Source organism: Myzus persicae, unplaced genomic scaffold (assembly GCF_001856785.1).
Source record: "Myzus persicae strain clone G006 unplaced genomic scaffold, MPER_G0061.0, whole genome shotgun sequence".
In the NCBI taxonomy this organism is placed as follows: domain Eukaryota; kingdom Metazoa; phylum Arthropoda; class Insecta; order Hemiptera; family Aphididae; genus Myzus; species Myzus persicae.
The window spans coordinates 260,657-274,925 of record NW_019102621.1 but is presented as its reverse complement, the minus strand read 5'-3'; the positions used below and the strand labels follow the sequence as shown (position 1 = coordinate 274,925).

General features: G+C 27.6%; 2 protein-coding genes across 2 annotated transcripts in view; one reads left to right on the top strand and one right to left on the bottom strand.

The window, feature by feature from the left end:
* Positions 1–2,070: 2,070 nt before the first annotated feature.
* Positions 2,071–3,162, bottom strand: LOC111032806 (ATP synthase subunit delta, mitochondrial). Its single transcript, XM_022313264.1, has 4 exons — positions 3,031–3,162; positions 2,843–2,964; positions 2,523–2,690; positions 2,071–2,446 (listed from the first exon to the last, which is right to left on the bottom strand). The coding sequence occupies exons 2-4, from the start codon at positions 2,957–2,959 to the stop codon at positions 2,246–2,248; spliced, it is 486 nt and encodes a 161-aa protein (XP_022168956.1). The 5' UTR covers positions 2,960–2,964; positions 3,031–3,162; the 3' UTR covers positions 2,071–2,245.
* Positions 3,163–7,721: 4,559 nt separating this feature from the next.
* Positions 7,722–14,269, top strand: part of LOC111032803 (protein vestigial) — a 32,210-nt gene continuing 25,662 nt past the window's right edge. The window contains exon 1 of the mRNA XM_022313261.1: positions 7,722–8,369. Within this exon, the coding sequence (XP_022168953.1) occupies positions 8,241–8,369 (129 nt within the window). The 5' untranslated portion in view covers positions 7,722–8,240. The remainder of the gene's footprint in view (positions 8,370–14,269) is intronic.

Here is a 14,269-nt window from a genome sequence, read left to right as displayed (position 1 = left end):
ACTTAGATTTTGAAAACAAGTTTAGATTCCTTGTCTTGTCTTATTTAGATCTTACTAATAACTTTTAAACAAATTTGGACATAAGCTATCAAAATTTGACCTACAAAATGAAAATTGTAAATATACATTTTTGTAAATTAAGCTCATCGTGCTTTTTCAGATAAATAAATAGAATAAGTTGTTTGTAGAATGTACAGTAGGTAAACATAATATTAAATTTTCAAATTGGTTTATTATCAAAATGCATAAGTTGTTTCAACTTAAATTCTTCATACCTATAAGGCTTGAAATTGTAGTACAAAATTCACCATAACTTATAAGTTGATCTTACTGTAACTACTTTCAATATTCTTGAAAATCGTAGAAACAACATGCATATGTACATTCAGGCATTCTCGCAGGTTACGTCGCATCTGCAGTAGAACATTTGTTTATTTTATTATTATTTCCATGGGAGACGTTTAAATTGTTTTCAAAATCGGAAGATTCGAGAACCCAAACAGGTTGAAACTCATGTTGCATACAGTTGTTGAAAAAAGAGAACTAAAAAAAGTATATATAATTTTTTAACTTTCAAATGTAACATATTTTGTAATAAACCAACGACTTAATCATTAAAGCTAACACACAGATTTTTGTTTATCTTAATGAAAAATTAAATTTTCTGATTCAAAGCAAATATTTTTGCAATATTTGTCATTTTCATCACTCACTCTCGTGTACAACATAACAAAATACCACTCTTTATTATACAAGTCTTTAACAGAAGATTTAATGCAGGTGTAATTGTGCAAGTGGTCTAAAATAAAATAAAATTGATCGATGTTTAACATTAATAAAATATTGATAGTTATTTATATTTTATTTTAATTCTTGAAAAATATTTAGCCTATTAAAGTATTAAATAATGTTAAATTTAGACATGTTAAGCTACAACAGTAGATTCAGTGATTTTATCATGTATTAATAAAATATGCCTAGTAATCTAGCCCTATTAAGTCTTGGTAATTATTATAAATTACAATATATTTTAATAATTAACAACAGTGGAGACTCATGGGATTTATAGAAATTAGAATATGGGGTTTATAAATTCAAATATTTCCTTCTTGTGTATAATCATAAATTATCCCCTCTAATTCTTGTTGGTTTCATATTTAACTCAAGTTTTGTTTTATGCAAAAGTAAACTTCAGATACGCACCTATGCGGAAGGTTTATAGTATAAAAAAAATATTTTTTATGAATTAAGTTGATAAGACTAGTAAATCTTAATATAAATAGAATCCGGGCACAATTTACTTCTGCCTACAACGTCATAATAATTCCTAACGAAAAGTGGTGCAGAATCTACTGCTGTTATCGGAGCACAACGGATATGTTCTAACTTGCCTTCCACTAGAACATAATTGTTTATTTTGATAATATTGTCAAATATACTAACTAAATATTTTGATAATACTCTGACAATACAAAATTACATTTTAGTTTAATATCAATTTTTAAATAAATGTATTTATTTCAATATTTTATTTAGGGCGGCACGTGCCTGTGTGCCCCATAACGACCATACCACAAGCCTACACTGATCAAAAAGTAACAACTAATAGAATTTGTAATTTGGCATAATTGAACAATCAATCATAATCCATATCGTACAATATTATTTAGTTAGTCAAATACTGTATGTTTAAACTTATTGCAGTGATACTATTTAAATATCTATAGAAATATTCAAGTATCAAATGTGAATTAATATAAATTATAAATATATGTTATTTTAATTTCAATAGTTGGCCTATGATTTGGATTACTGTAATAGTTTATATACATCAATAATATGTTGCTATACATATATTATTATTTTAACTATAACCCTAGAGGCCTAGAATGAATAATTAATATTAATCAAAGATTTTTAAAATTTAATTAAAATATAAAAATGATTGTTTAAACAATAATATATTTCAATATTTTATTATGTAAATAGATTATTGTATGTTTAATAATACTTAATGGAATATCACTTTATTAAAATATTGTTAGCCAAAACTAAAAACTAAAACTCAGATATTTGTGGAATTTTTTTTATTGGATACTGATGAGAATTATAATTTTAAATTTCAAAAACCAGCAAAAAAAACAGAACATGTAGACATTCAATTTAGTTTGATAAACCTAATTGTATATGAGAAAATTCTTAAACAAATTTCCACACTAATATAATACATAGTTTACGTTCAGTATTAGTTTCCTGCTGCTAGAACAAGTGCTTCGGCTACTTCAACAGCAATTGCGGCTTCTGCTTTCGCAACATCACTTGATGCAGTTGATAGTTGACTTTGAGCCTCTTGTAGTACTTGACGTGCAGCTGTTCCATCAATATCTTCAATCGGATGAGCTTCTTCAGCCAAGACTTGAACACTAGAATCCTCATTTACAGTAATCTAAAAATCAACATATTAAATCATTATATAAATATTAGATTGGTTACTAAACAAAGCCACAAAGAAATTTTATTACCGTTCCACTAGAAACAAATATTTTTTTTGATGTTGCTTCATCTTCATATACTGTTACGACTCCAGGGCGGAGAACAGCCAATGTGGGTACATGATTTGGTAAGATACCAAATGAACCACTAAAAGATGGTACATCAACTTGTTTGATATTTTTGTTGGCATAAAAAATCTAAAAAAAAAAATGCAATTAAACTGTTATATACTTATAATTTAATGATGAACTCTTATCCAGCAATAAATTATGATGATCAAACATACATATATTTCAATATCGAAAAGATATTAAAAAAGTAACATTTACTAGATTACTATAGAACATACTTGGTTGGCGGCAGCAAATGTAAAGTTCATTTGATCAGCATAACTTCTTGAAAAGCATTTAGTCGGTCCTTGTGTGAGCCTAGCGGCTAATTTGGTGGATCGCAAGAATGAAGCCATTATATCTAGAATTTAAACACAATAATGTTATTTATCAGATTAATGTTACCAGCTAAAATAATATTATTTACCGCTATGGTAAATTACGTGTTCTATAAAAGAAGAAATCAAAAATAATGAGGTAAATGCACGGTTGCCTTACGAACACCAGAAAATGACCTCTGTCGTTTAGTGTATAGACGTCTAGAGTACTCAAGTGATTTACGAATAAAAAGATAACAAATAATGATAGTGTATAATCGGCTGTTAAATGTCAAAGACGTTCTAAATGCTTACCAAGGTAAAATTTTAACCTAGAGAATAGAGTTGTTGCTATTTATTTTGGTTGCTACTTTTACCAAAGAAAAGATTACATTTGAAATTGAAGTAAATTGAATCTATTCTATACAGTGTTCTGTGGCCTGTGCTTCTATGCCACTATGAACATTGCGCAATGTATTTTATTTCATATTATATTTACTGTTTAAATTTACAATATTTCACTCTACAATTTTGAATTTATTTAATACTGATAAGTTTTTGGATTTGAACTTGTTATTGTCATAATTTTAAAATATAATGTTCTAATTAGACATTTTTGATCAGTGTCGTATCAATCATTAGATTCTGGGCTGGAGCTGAAGGTTTTACAATTAAGTTTATTATGTAACCTGTCTCTTGGTAAACTATGGGCATTAATTGTATTAAAAAATTCATAAATATTTTTACCCAATATACCCAATCATACCAACATGGTAAGTTTTGACGCTTCAGCCTATGGAACTGATAATTTTCTATAAATACTATCATAATTTAATCAGGAACCTAATTAAAAACCTGTAGAATTTACTTTGAGCCTACCAAGCAGCTCGAATATAGTTAAGTGAATAAATAGTAGCACTTTTATTGCGATTTTTTTGGAGTTGATGGGAGAAATAGGTGAATACAAAGATTTTGATGATGAGTAATAAGAATATTGATGATAAAAAAATAGTAAAATAGTGACACAGATATCTATATTATACATAGATATCTGTGAATAGTAGAGAAGAAAGACAAAAGATACCATAAAATAAAAAAAATTATAAAACCAATTTATTTTTCAAGGTGGCTTATTAATTTATTAGTTGTAACACAGAATATATTAATTTAATCTATTCTGTGGACTGTGGTTGTAACACAGAATATAACAACTTGTAATACATAGCTATTGGTCAATTGAAAGTATTACACAAGAAAAATTACCACTAGATTGCGTTGAATACCCGGACCCGAACGTCTGCTGTTAATATTGTTATTACCTATACAGGCTTATATTACTATAGGTACATTTTCATCGGGGAAGGAACATTTATTTTATTTTATTTTATTTTATTTTATTTTATTTTATTTTATTTTTATTTGTATAATAAACGGGTAAAGACCCTTTTGTGTAAACAATACAGTACAGGTTTAACATTTAAGTATTTTACAATTAATAATAAATGACTCGATTTAAAACAATATTAATAATAATGAGCTGACAGTATAAAATAATAATAATTAGACAAGTTTAAATAATGAAACAATAATAATACAATAGGAGACAACACTAAATCAATAATAGTATAATGATAGAATATTAATTAATTTAAAAATTTAAGACTAAATATACATTTCTTTTGAAAACATTACGTGACATAAAGAAAAAATCTACATGATCAACAATAAGATTTGCTAGTTTCAATGCTCTTGGAAAGTAAAAAGTGGAGCTGTAATTATTATTGTAAAATGGAACATGAAATAAGTTTGATTTTCTTAAACAGTGATTCGCTGTATTAAATGATATCATCGAGAGCAAATCTGGGGAAAAAATGTGACCATTTAGCAAATCATATATAAACATAATATCAGCAACCTTTCTTCTTACTTCACAAGATATAAAGCTCAACTCACTCATTCGCATATTGTATGAGTTCTTTGAAATAAGTGGAATATTTAATTTGTAACACAATAACTTTAAGAATTTAAGTTGTACATTTTCAATTGTATTAATAAAAGTGATGTAACTAGGTGACCAGACTATTGATCCAAACTCAAGATGAGATCTAACAAGCGCAAAAAATAATAGTTTCAAGGCATTTATATTTTTAAAATTAACTGTGTTTTGGTTGATAAAGCCAAGCATCTTAAAAGATTTCTTAGTAATAGTATTAATGTGAGTGGTGAAAAGCAAATTGCAATCAATAATAATCCCTAAATCTCTAATAGAAGTCGCTCTTGTAACGAAACAATTATCAATTTTGTAATCAAAGCTAATAGGATTATCAATGCGTGAAAAGGTAATAACATTACATTTGTTTATATTTAGAGATAAACTATTTTGAACTATTATTATTATTATTTAAATGTATTAGTAGGTTATAGTTTCTTTTCATTGGCTGGCCGGTCCGAAGAATTAGATGTATTTTAAAAGTTCGCAAATTTTTTGAGTTTGTTTGCAGTGTTTGCACACAAATATATAATTTAATATAATAATACATAAAATATAACATATTTTGTTAACTTGCCTTAACAGGATTTTTGGATTTTGAGTTGAGCGAGGAATGTGATTTTAAAATGTGTGTTTTTTTATGTTTGAATAATAATGAGTAGTCGAAAAAATGCTTTAAATTTCCACTTTGAGAATGGTTTCTAATAGAAATTTGGATCTATAGACTATAATTGGTACCTTTGATAGGTTATAATTGAAAATTCACAGTATTTTCAAAATAATCAGGAAAAACGGCCATTTATACATAAAACCTGTAGTTTTTGACGATATTGTATTTTTTTGATTAGTGTAATTCAAAAAATAATAAATGTAAATACTTCTGTAGATACCTATACTTGCAACTTTTACCAAATGCTTATATTTTTGAGCATTTTATAGTCATTTTTGATTTTTTTTTTAGTATTTTTTCAATTATTGTAAATATAATATAATGTCCTCAAAACAAGTCTATAAAATGTTGCTGTGATCACGATTTAAATGTAAATAACTTCAAAATTGTCTCAATTTATAAAATTATATTAATACTTTGATTTCGTAGCTTCGCTTGTTTTTGTAATTTTGCTTTGTTTAGTTTTATTAAGACGATCTTGTTATCTGATTTTTTTATTTTATAGTTAAAATTTGTGTCTAACTTATTATTACCTTGTGAACTCTCTCCTCTAGCACATCCATTGGCTTTTGAGGTGATCCATCATTTTTTAACATTAGCTATTAAGGGTAATATTATTATTACTTGTTACATACACTTTTTTGATGGAAATAAACTTATAATTATAATTATTATATAATAGGTATTTTGCTCCATTAAATAACTTGAAAATGTAATACAAGATTCCATATAGGTAGTGTATTAATAGCGTGTAATTAAAAAAAATTGAACTTAAATCCAAGGTAATTTTTTATGATTGTCTGAAGTTAGAATTTTGACGAAAATCATCGCAATTGCTAACATTTGTGAATTATTTTTTAGTTTGAACTTCATAAAACTTTTTCTTTTCACAGTTAACATATGGAAATTTAATAGAATATTCCCCATAAGGTTTCTAACAAAAAAGTTTGGTGGAAAGTAAAAAAAACTAAGTATAATACATTAAATATGGTTTTTAATAGATATTTTAAGTTTAAATTAGATATTAAGACAACAAAATAACTGACCAATTTTTAACAAAAATTGATTTAACTTTTTGATCCAACTCAGAAACTAAAATAACTCTATAGATACTTTGAATGTTCATAAAATGTCAATACGACTATTTTCTAAACATGATAAAATTTTCAAAATATTTAGACTCCTTTTGAGCTATTATTTATAGCCACGAGAGATTTTAAATGTCTATTAATTTTTCTTAATTATTAAATTTCATTATTTTTTCAATTATGCTAGGATGACACACGCCGTCTCCTACCTATGTATTTAATTTACAAGATTTTTGTTAGTCCTTAAAATATCATTATTTAAATTCATAAAATATTAGCATGGTATAAGATAATAATAAATAATAATTATAATAATAATACTTATTCTTTGCAAATATAGGTCACAATACACTTAATAAAATAGACAGATAAGCAAAACTCCCTGTAAGCATAGCTTGTATTGGGACAGTAGAGTTCAGTTTATTATAGTTAGTTGTATTTATAATCAATGATACAACTAAACAATTTAGCAATTATACCACAGAAAAGGTTCACAATATGAAGAAGACATTTTATTATGAAAGAACTATAATAGGTGAACTATTTATTTTCCAGTTATGAATAATTTAAAGTTTAGGTTTTCAAAAGAAAATCTTCGGACGGCTGGAGCCATTGATAATTTTATGAATATTGTTTATGAAAATCGTCAACAAAATAAGGTACGTATTAAATAAGTAATTAACTAATGTTAATAAATGCCTTTTTATAATTTAAAATTTAAAAAAAAATATGTGATATATTATTTTGGATATTCCTGATAAATTCTAAGAGTGCTTTAATATTTTAAATTTTAATGCAATATTATTAAAATCCTTGGCGATCGTTGTGGTGGTGCGGCGCGGGTGCATGGCGGAGGGTTGCGCGGCGACCTTGCCTGTACCCTACGCGTCCGGCCGACCGGACTCAACGACAAGCTGACGAACCGACGGACGGACCTCCGACAGCGATTGGTCGGCGTGGTGGGCGTGTCGGGGGGCGCCGGTAAACCAAGCCTTTCCGACGGTAGCGGCGACGGTACGCGGGCGCTGCACGAGGAGACTGAAACTCTCCTCGACGTCGACCGTCGCCGCAGACCGCAGTCCCCGCGCTCACGTTCAGACTTACGTATCTGCGCACCGCGTATATCGCGTATCGTGTCGTCGTTGTGATTTTTTAAGTACCTATTGATATTGTTACATTTTTTGTGTTGTGCGAAATCGTTTTAATCGCCGTATTAATTGTTTGTTCTGTTTTTTCCGAATAATTAAAGTGAGCGATTTTGACTGATTTGCTGTATTGTGATTTTCGCGGATTTCACGCTGTCGTCTCTGCCGTCAAACCACAATAACCTGCAGACGTAGGTGAAGGATAATATTGTGCTCCGCATAAATATACCTACATAAAATATATTATATTTACGCTTCGTAGGGTACAACGTTCTCTCGGGTTTTTTCGTTTTAATTTTTGATTCGAGTGTTTATCGTCATATTACTGTATTATACTCAGTGGTCGTTGTGCATGATTATTGGAATTGTTTTCGATCCGTCTGCGATATTTTAATTAAATGTGTCGGTCTCGCGTCGAGTGCGGACTATGAGCTGCACAGAGGTTATGTATCAGGCGTATTATCCGTATCTGTACCAGAGGTCTTCGGGCACGGCCGCTCCGCCTACTAGGGCGCCGCATCATCACTTCGCGCCGTTTACCCACCAATATGATCGGGTAAGTCAAATCTCATATTGTCTCTAACGAGTCTAACCTACCTATATACATCCGTATTTCTGGGTAACATATAGTAAGATTATATCTACAGGCCAGTTCAATACCATACGTAGGGGTTATCATTTTCACGGAAATTACCTATAGAAAATGTCCCAATACCTGAATTAAGACAATTTTGTGCCTGGGGTCAAGCATTCCATACTAATACGGCAATACCTACTCATTACCTACTCAATTTCTTCATTAAATAGTTTGCTTACCATTTACCACATTGCTCATTCATATAGGTACATATCTTTTTAATTGCTTATCAATAATTTATTTTTGAAATGAAAATTAATATATTATGGTTACTAACAGAATTAATTATTCAATACTATCCAACATTCTTGCCGCCTATACCTACCATTGAACAATAAAATCAATGTGAAAAAAATTAGGTATTTTTAGAATAGATATCGGGAGAAGTAGGTTAGGTACGCGGTTCTATCATATCCGTGACTCATTGCATATGTGGGTATCCCATTCCTATTTGTTATGCACATTGGTCGTTGATAAAATCATCATGGCTATGATAATTTTCCTAATTTAAAAAAAAAACAAGCCTTCTTACCTAAACTATAACCCAATTTAATAAACGGTGCGTCATTACCTATTTTTGATGTATAAAAGAATACAGATTAAGATTCGTAATTGTTAGAGTGCTATTTTGTAAATGTACAGGAGAAAATAGAAACAAAAAATAAAATTTGTAAATTAGTCAAAAGTCTTTATAGTATCGTGCATGGAACTAAATATCCCTGGAACCTTGCCTAATTTATAAAGTTAACGGAATAATATTTAAGTATTACATTTTTATCGTCATATATTTCTATAACACCGCCATAGCAGATCTAGATATAGTGCTTTTTAGATTTTAATTGTACCTACTAATCAGATCATCTACCTATAATGTTATTATTATGTTCATTCAACACTAACACTTTTTTTGTATTTGAGTAGGTAGGTACTGCGAGAGTTTAATAATCTTATATTATATTGTATGTATAGGTAGCTCTGACTAATGAGTTATTATATAGGTAATTATAGTTAGGTGTTTAGACCTAAGGAAGGACAATGTTTTTTCAGTCATTCATTAATAAATTATTTTTCATAGATGCCCATTTAAAAATCGTATTATCCAACACTTCATTTTCAATAACAAATTATGTCTCATGTACTTGTCACGTCATAGCAACTATAATTAAATAAATAATTCAATAATTTCTTTCGTTCTCTATTACACACAGGCATATGTATAAATATAAACTAAAGTAATATTCCCAAAAAATAGCTCTAAAATCCATATTTAAATTGTTTATATTTGTGGACGACAATCCAGTATTGGAATTTTAATTTGTGGTTATAACATGATTATTATATTTAAAAAAAACCATAGCATAAGTCCAAGGGACTCTCCTCTTATCACACACATATACTGCACTCATGACCTCATGACCTCCCCCCCCTTACAACCAACTAGCTCTTGTTGAGGCCTAAAATGATAGTTAGAACTTGCAAATTTTAACCAGAACTGAATTGAACTATTCATATATATGGGTACTTAAATCCTACATCAAACCTGAAAAATTAAAACTGTTAATGTTGCTTATGTCTTGCCACCATCTTAAAAAAAAACATACATGCCGTATAGGTAGCGAATTAACGTTAAGTAGTACCAATTGTGTGTTGTTGGTTTTAATATTAAGGTGAATTGACCTATTATCAAACTTAGAAGCAAGAACATTATCTGTTGTTGTACGTCAGATTTTTTTTCTAAATTTCAATTTTAAAGTGAGATATGAGCATTTTTAAATCGTTATACTTCTCATACTTATATCCCGCTTTAAAATTAAAATATCGAAAAAAAGTAACAATATTAAACAGATAATATTTTAAGTTCTTACCTTTAAGTTTGATAATAGATAAAATCACTCGTATATCAAAAATAACAACATAAAGTGTTTGTAAGACGGAGACAACACACGGGTGGCATCCTTTTAACGTATGTAATTTATTTTTATTGTTTTCATTTGTTGCATCTTATTAAGTTAACTTAATATTTAGTTATCAAAATGAAAAATAAATGTAGCTACAAATAAACTAATGTAAACTATTATATAATATAGACCTTTTGTTCGGCTTGAATATTTTCTCTATATTTTCGGTTTGTTTGAAACTGAATTAATATCGAATCCGTCGTGCGGTCTAGCTCAAAAATAGAACAGTCCGATCTATCACTATATAGTCACTATTTTCTACCTAATCCTTATCCTTATGGTATGGCATACCTTTACCTTAAAAAAAAATTTTTTTCACCGAACAGTAATATAGTTATTTTGATTGATGTAAATGTAAAAAGTTTAAGTTAAAAAAAAACTTATAATGTATGAAAATTTAACTTAAGTTTATTGAATTTTATAATTTTTATGAATTCCGAATTCGTATTTCGAAGTAGGTTCTTCCTTAATAAAGTTTAATATTGCAGTACAATTAAATACAATATTTACTCTGATATTTGCTTTATTAATTCTTAGAAATAAATAAAATAAATATTGTTTCCTACAATATCAAATAATGTGAAAACGATCATTACTTGTAACTTGTCAGGAATAACATATTAATTGACAAAATATTAATTTATACCATAATCAACAATACAATATTTAAATTTTGAGATTAGTCGATATTCTTTGTAAAATTGAGTCTTAAGGACTCATAGTCAGTATATATTATTTATCACCGTATCCCAGTAAAAATTTATCGTTGTCAACATGGGAATATTTTGAATTCGTCCAGTATGTTTTGATAGACATTAATGACGTTCTGGAAGGTATCAAGTATTTTTTTTTATCGCCAAAACGATAGTTGTTGTTTATTAGGTTTCTCTGGTGTAATCATTTTAGAAAATGTTTGTAAGTTAACAAAGAGAATTGATTGTTCATATGATGCTTAGGTATTAAATATTTTGGTTATTTTTGGATAAATTCATTCATGGATTTCGAATTTACAATATTTTTGTAAGTTGGCAATATTATCACAAATAAACAGATACGTATCTAGCATGATTAATAGGTAATTGTTACACTATCATAATTCATAATATAAGTTAAATTATACAACAAAGTGAAATATTATAAAAAAAAATATACAATATTGTGTAATGTGTTGATATCTTATAAGTTATGACTATTAGTTATTAATTATTATATGTTCAAAAATATGTTCTATAGTCAACTTCATAAAGAGTCCCAATTAGATCATGATACTATTTAGACTTGTGCATTTCGTTATATTCTGTTTCATTTTGTCTAGGACTTCTAATGTTTTATAATTTTTATTTCTGAATACATTTTAATTTTCTACTCCTTTAACAATTTGTTTACCTATAATATGACTTCTACTTAAATTATTTCTTTTGAAAATTTAATATTAATAAAAATATAAGATTTAATATAATTTTTCATAAATTTTATAAATATAAAAAATCTATTTAGGGTATGTTACACAATATATATTTATATTTTGACTATTCGAAATTATTAATATCAATTGACACAAGGACGACATACTATTTAGTTATAGTACCCATATACATTTATTGGTATTTGCCCCTACAGGTTTAAAAATCTAATAAAACGTGATGGTTTTTATATTCATTAACTAATGGCCTCGTAATGCTTGAAAAATATTTTATTATACAAGACTTTGACTACCTAAGAAGTAATTAATATTGTTGAACTTTTAAAATTCCCCTCAATAATAACGTGGAGCATTGTAGCACGTGTCCTCACTGTATAGTTACTAGTTGATCAGTTTAATATGAAGTGATATAGGTACATTATTATTATATTTCAAACACGTCCTGACAGTAAACACACAGATCTAATCAACTGCGGTACAATAGTAATTATAAATATACATATATATATATATATATCGTAAGCACATGATTTCTACTTCTTTATGGGTTTAGTTGAGCACGCTTTATAAAATCGTTTTCTTGGTTAATCATTACCTATTTTCGATGTGGGTACTCATATACTGTCGCATATTATCTGGAAACCGGTTGTTTTGGAAAACTTGTCTTTTCAAATCCAACACAGATAGAATGAAAAAGATGTTAGTTAATGTCAATCGATTAAATTTGATATCTGTTAACAAGTGGTATTATCTTCCAACAAAAATACGTGATAGTGACATTCACTAACTAACAAAAGCCAAATATTATTGTAGGTACAATAAATAGGTACCTATAGGTAAATACAATATTTATGAGACCTTATATTTTCTTAGTAATATTTTTATTAGTTTTAAAATTAAATAATAATGTTATTTAAGATGGCTAATATATTATTATAATTATTAGTTTAATATTTACAAACCGAATTTATCAATTCATACATGTTTATTATTCAATGTTCATATATTTAAACACATATTCTGCAGTATATGTTCATATATTTAAACAAATACTTTGTAGTATTATATCTTGAAGGCAAATCAATATTATATTCAAATAAGTAGCAGTATTTTTTTTGTAAAACTTTCTGCATAACTAAAAAAAAAAAATATGTTACATGCAATGCATGTTTGAACCTTTTAAATGCTTTATAAAATCTGCTTAAAATAAGTTGTTAATTAGAGATGGGAACCTAACTGTTTTATTATACTACATATCAATTTGGGTTTGTTAACAGTAAGGCTTGTATATTAATGTATTGTATTACCTATATATTATACAAGTAACAGCTTCTATACACTTCTTTATGTATAATTACTAATTAGTAATTTCAATTTATATAACATAGAATAATGAGGTATGTACCTATTTATATCATTAATACCTACTTCATAATTAAATTCATAAATTCACAAATTCAAAAATATATAGTTTTTTTTTTACTTAAGATTCTGCTCACGAACGAGTGATAAACACGCAGATACATTTCGTGTATTATATAGCTGGACTTATTTATAGAAGATACCAAAATTTAGGAGTGATAGAAAAGTTTTCATAATTTCTCCTTTCTGTGTATAGATTGAAAATTGAACATAGATATTGTAATTTAAAGGTCTGGAAAGTACAACTATTATTAGGTATTTTATAGGTGTAGGTAGTTATTGAAGTATATTAATAATTGTGATAATAACTTAAAATATATGTAACTATTTTCAAATACATATGTATTTACATTGTAATCTTAATATTTAGAACGGTTACTAATTATAAAATATTGGCATAACCAATTATGTTTTTTTATTGAAGTTTGATAACAACGAATAAGTTATTCACTCTAATATTAAAACTGCAAATCTCATGTTATGCACTTGTAAGACACTAGGCAGAGACAATAAATGCGCGTTCGCATAAGTTAGTTACACGTTCCTACACAGCACATTTTCAAATAAATGTTAAAACGAGTTTATTTACTTAATTAAGTAATTTACAATATCTTAATGTGATGATGAAAATACATTTAGGATGGAAATAAAAACAAAAAAACAAGTTTATACAATACAATTATTTTTGCTAAAATGTGTCGGTGACCGTAATGGTTATGAATTATTTGTAGAATGTTGGAGAAACAGGACAATATTATTGCTGAGGGAAATTTTATACGACACGCGCCAGTATTGCCGTATACTTGTCATTGACAACCTTCTCGATACGTGATTGTTTTGAAAAATAATGTATTGTTACTTGACATAAAAAAAATGGTTCATCTCATAAAAACAAATAATTTATTCTGGTTTGTCCATGACTAATATGATGTGTATTGTATTTACTCTTACGTATTTGGATATTAATTAATTAGTTTAAATTTTCAAATACAGTTCTCATCACTATTACAATATTA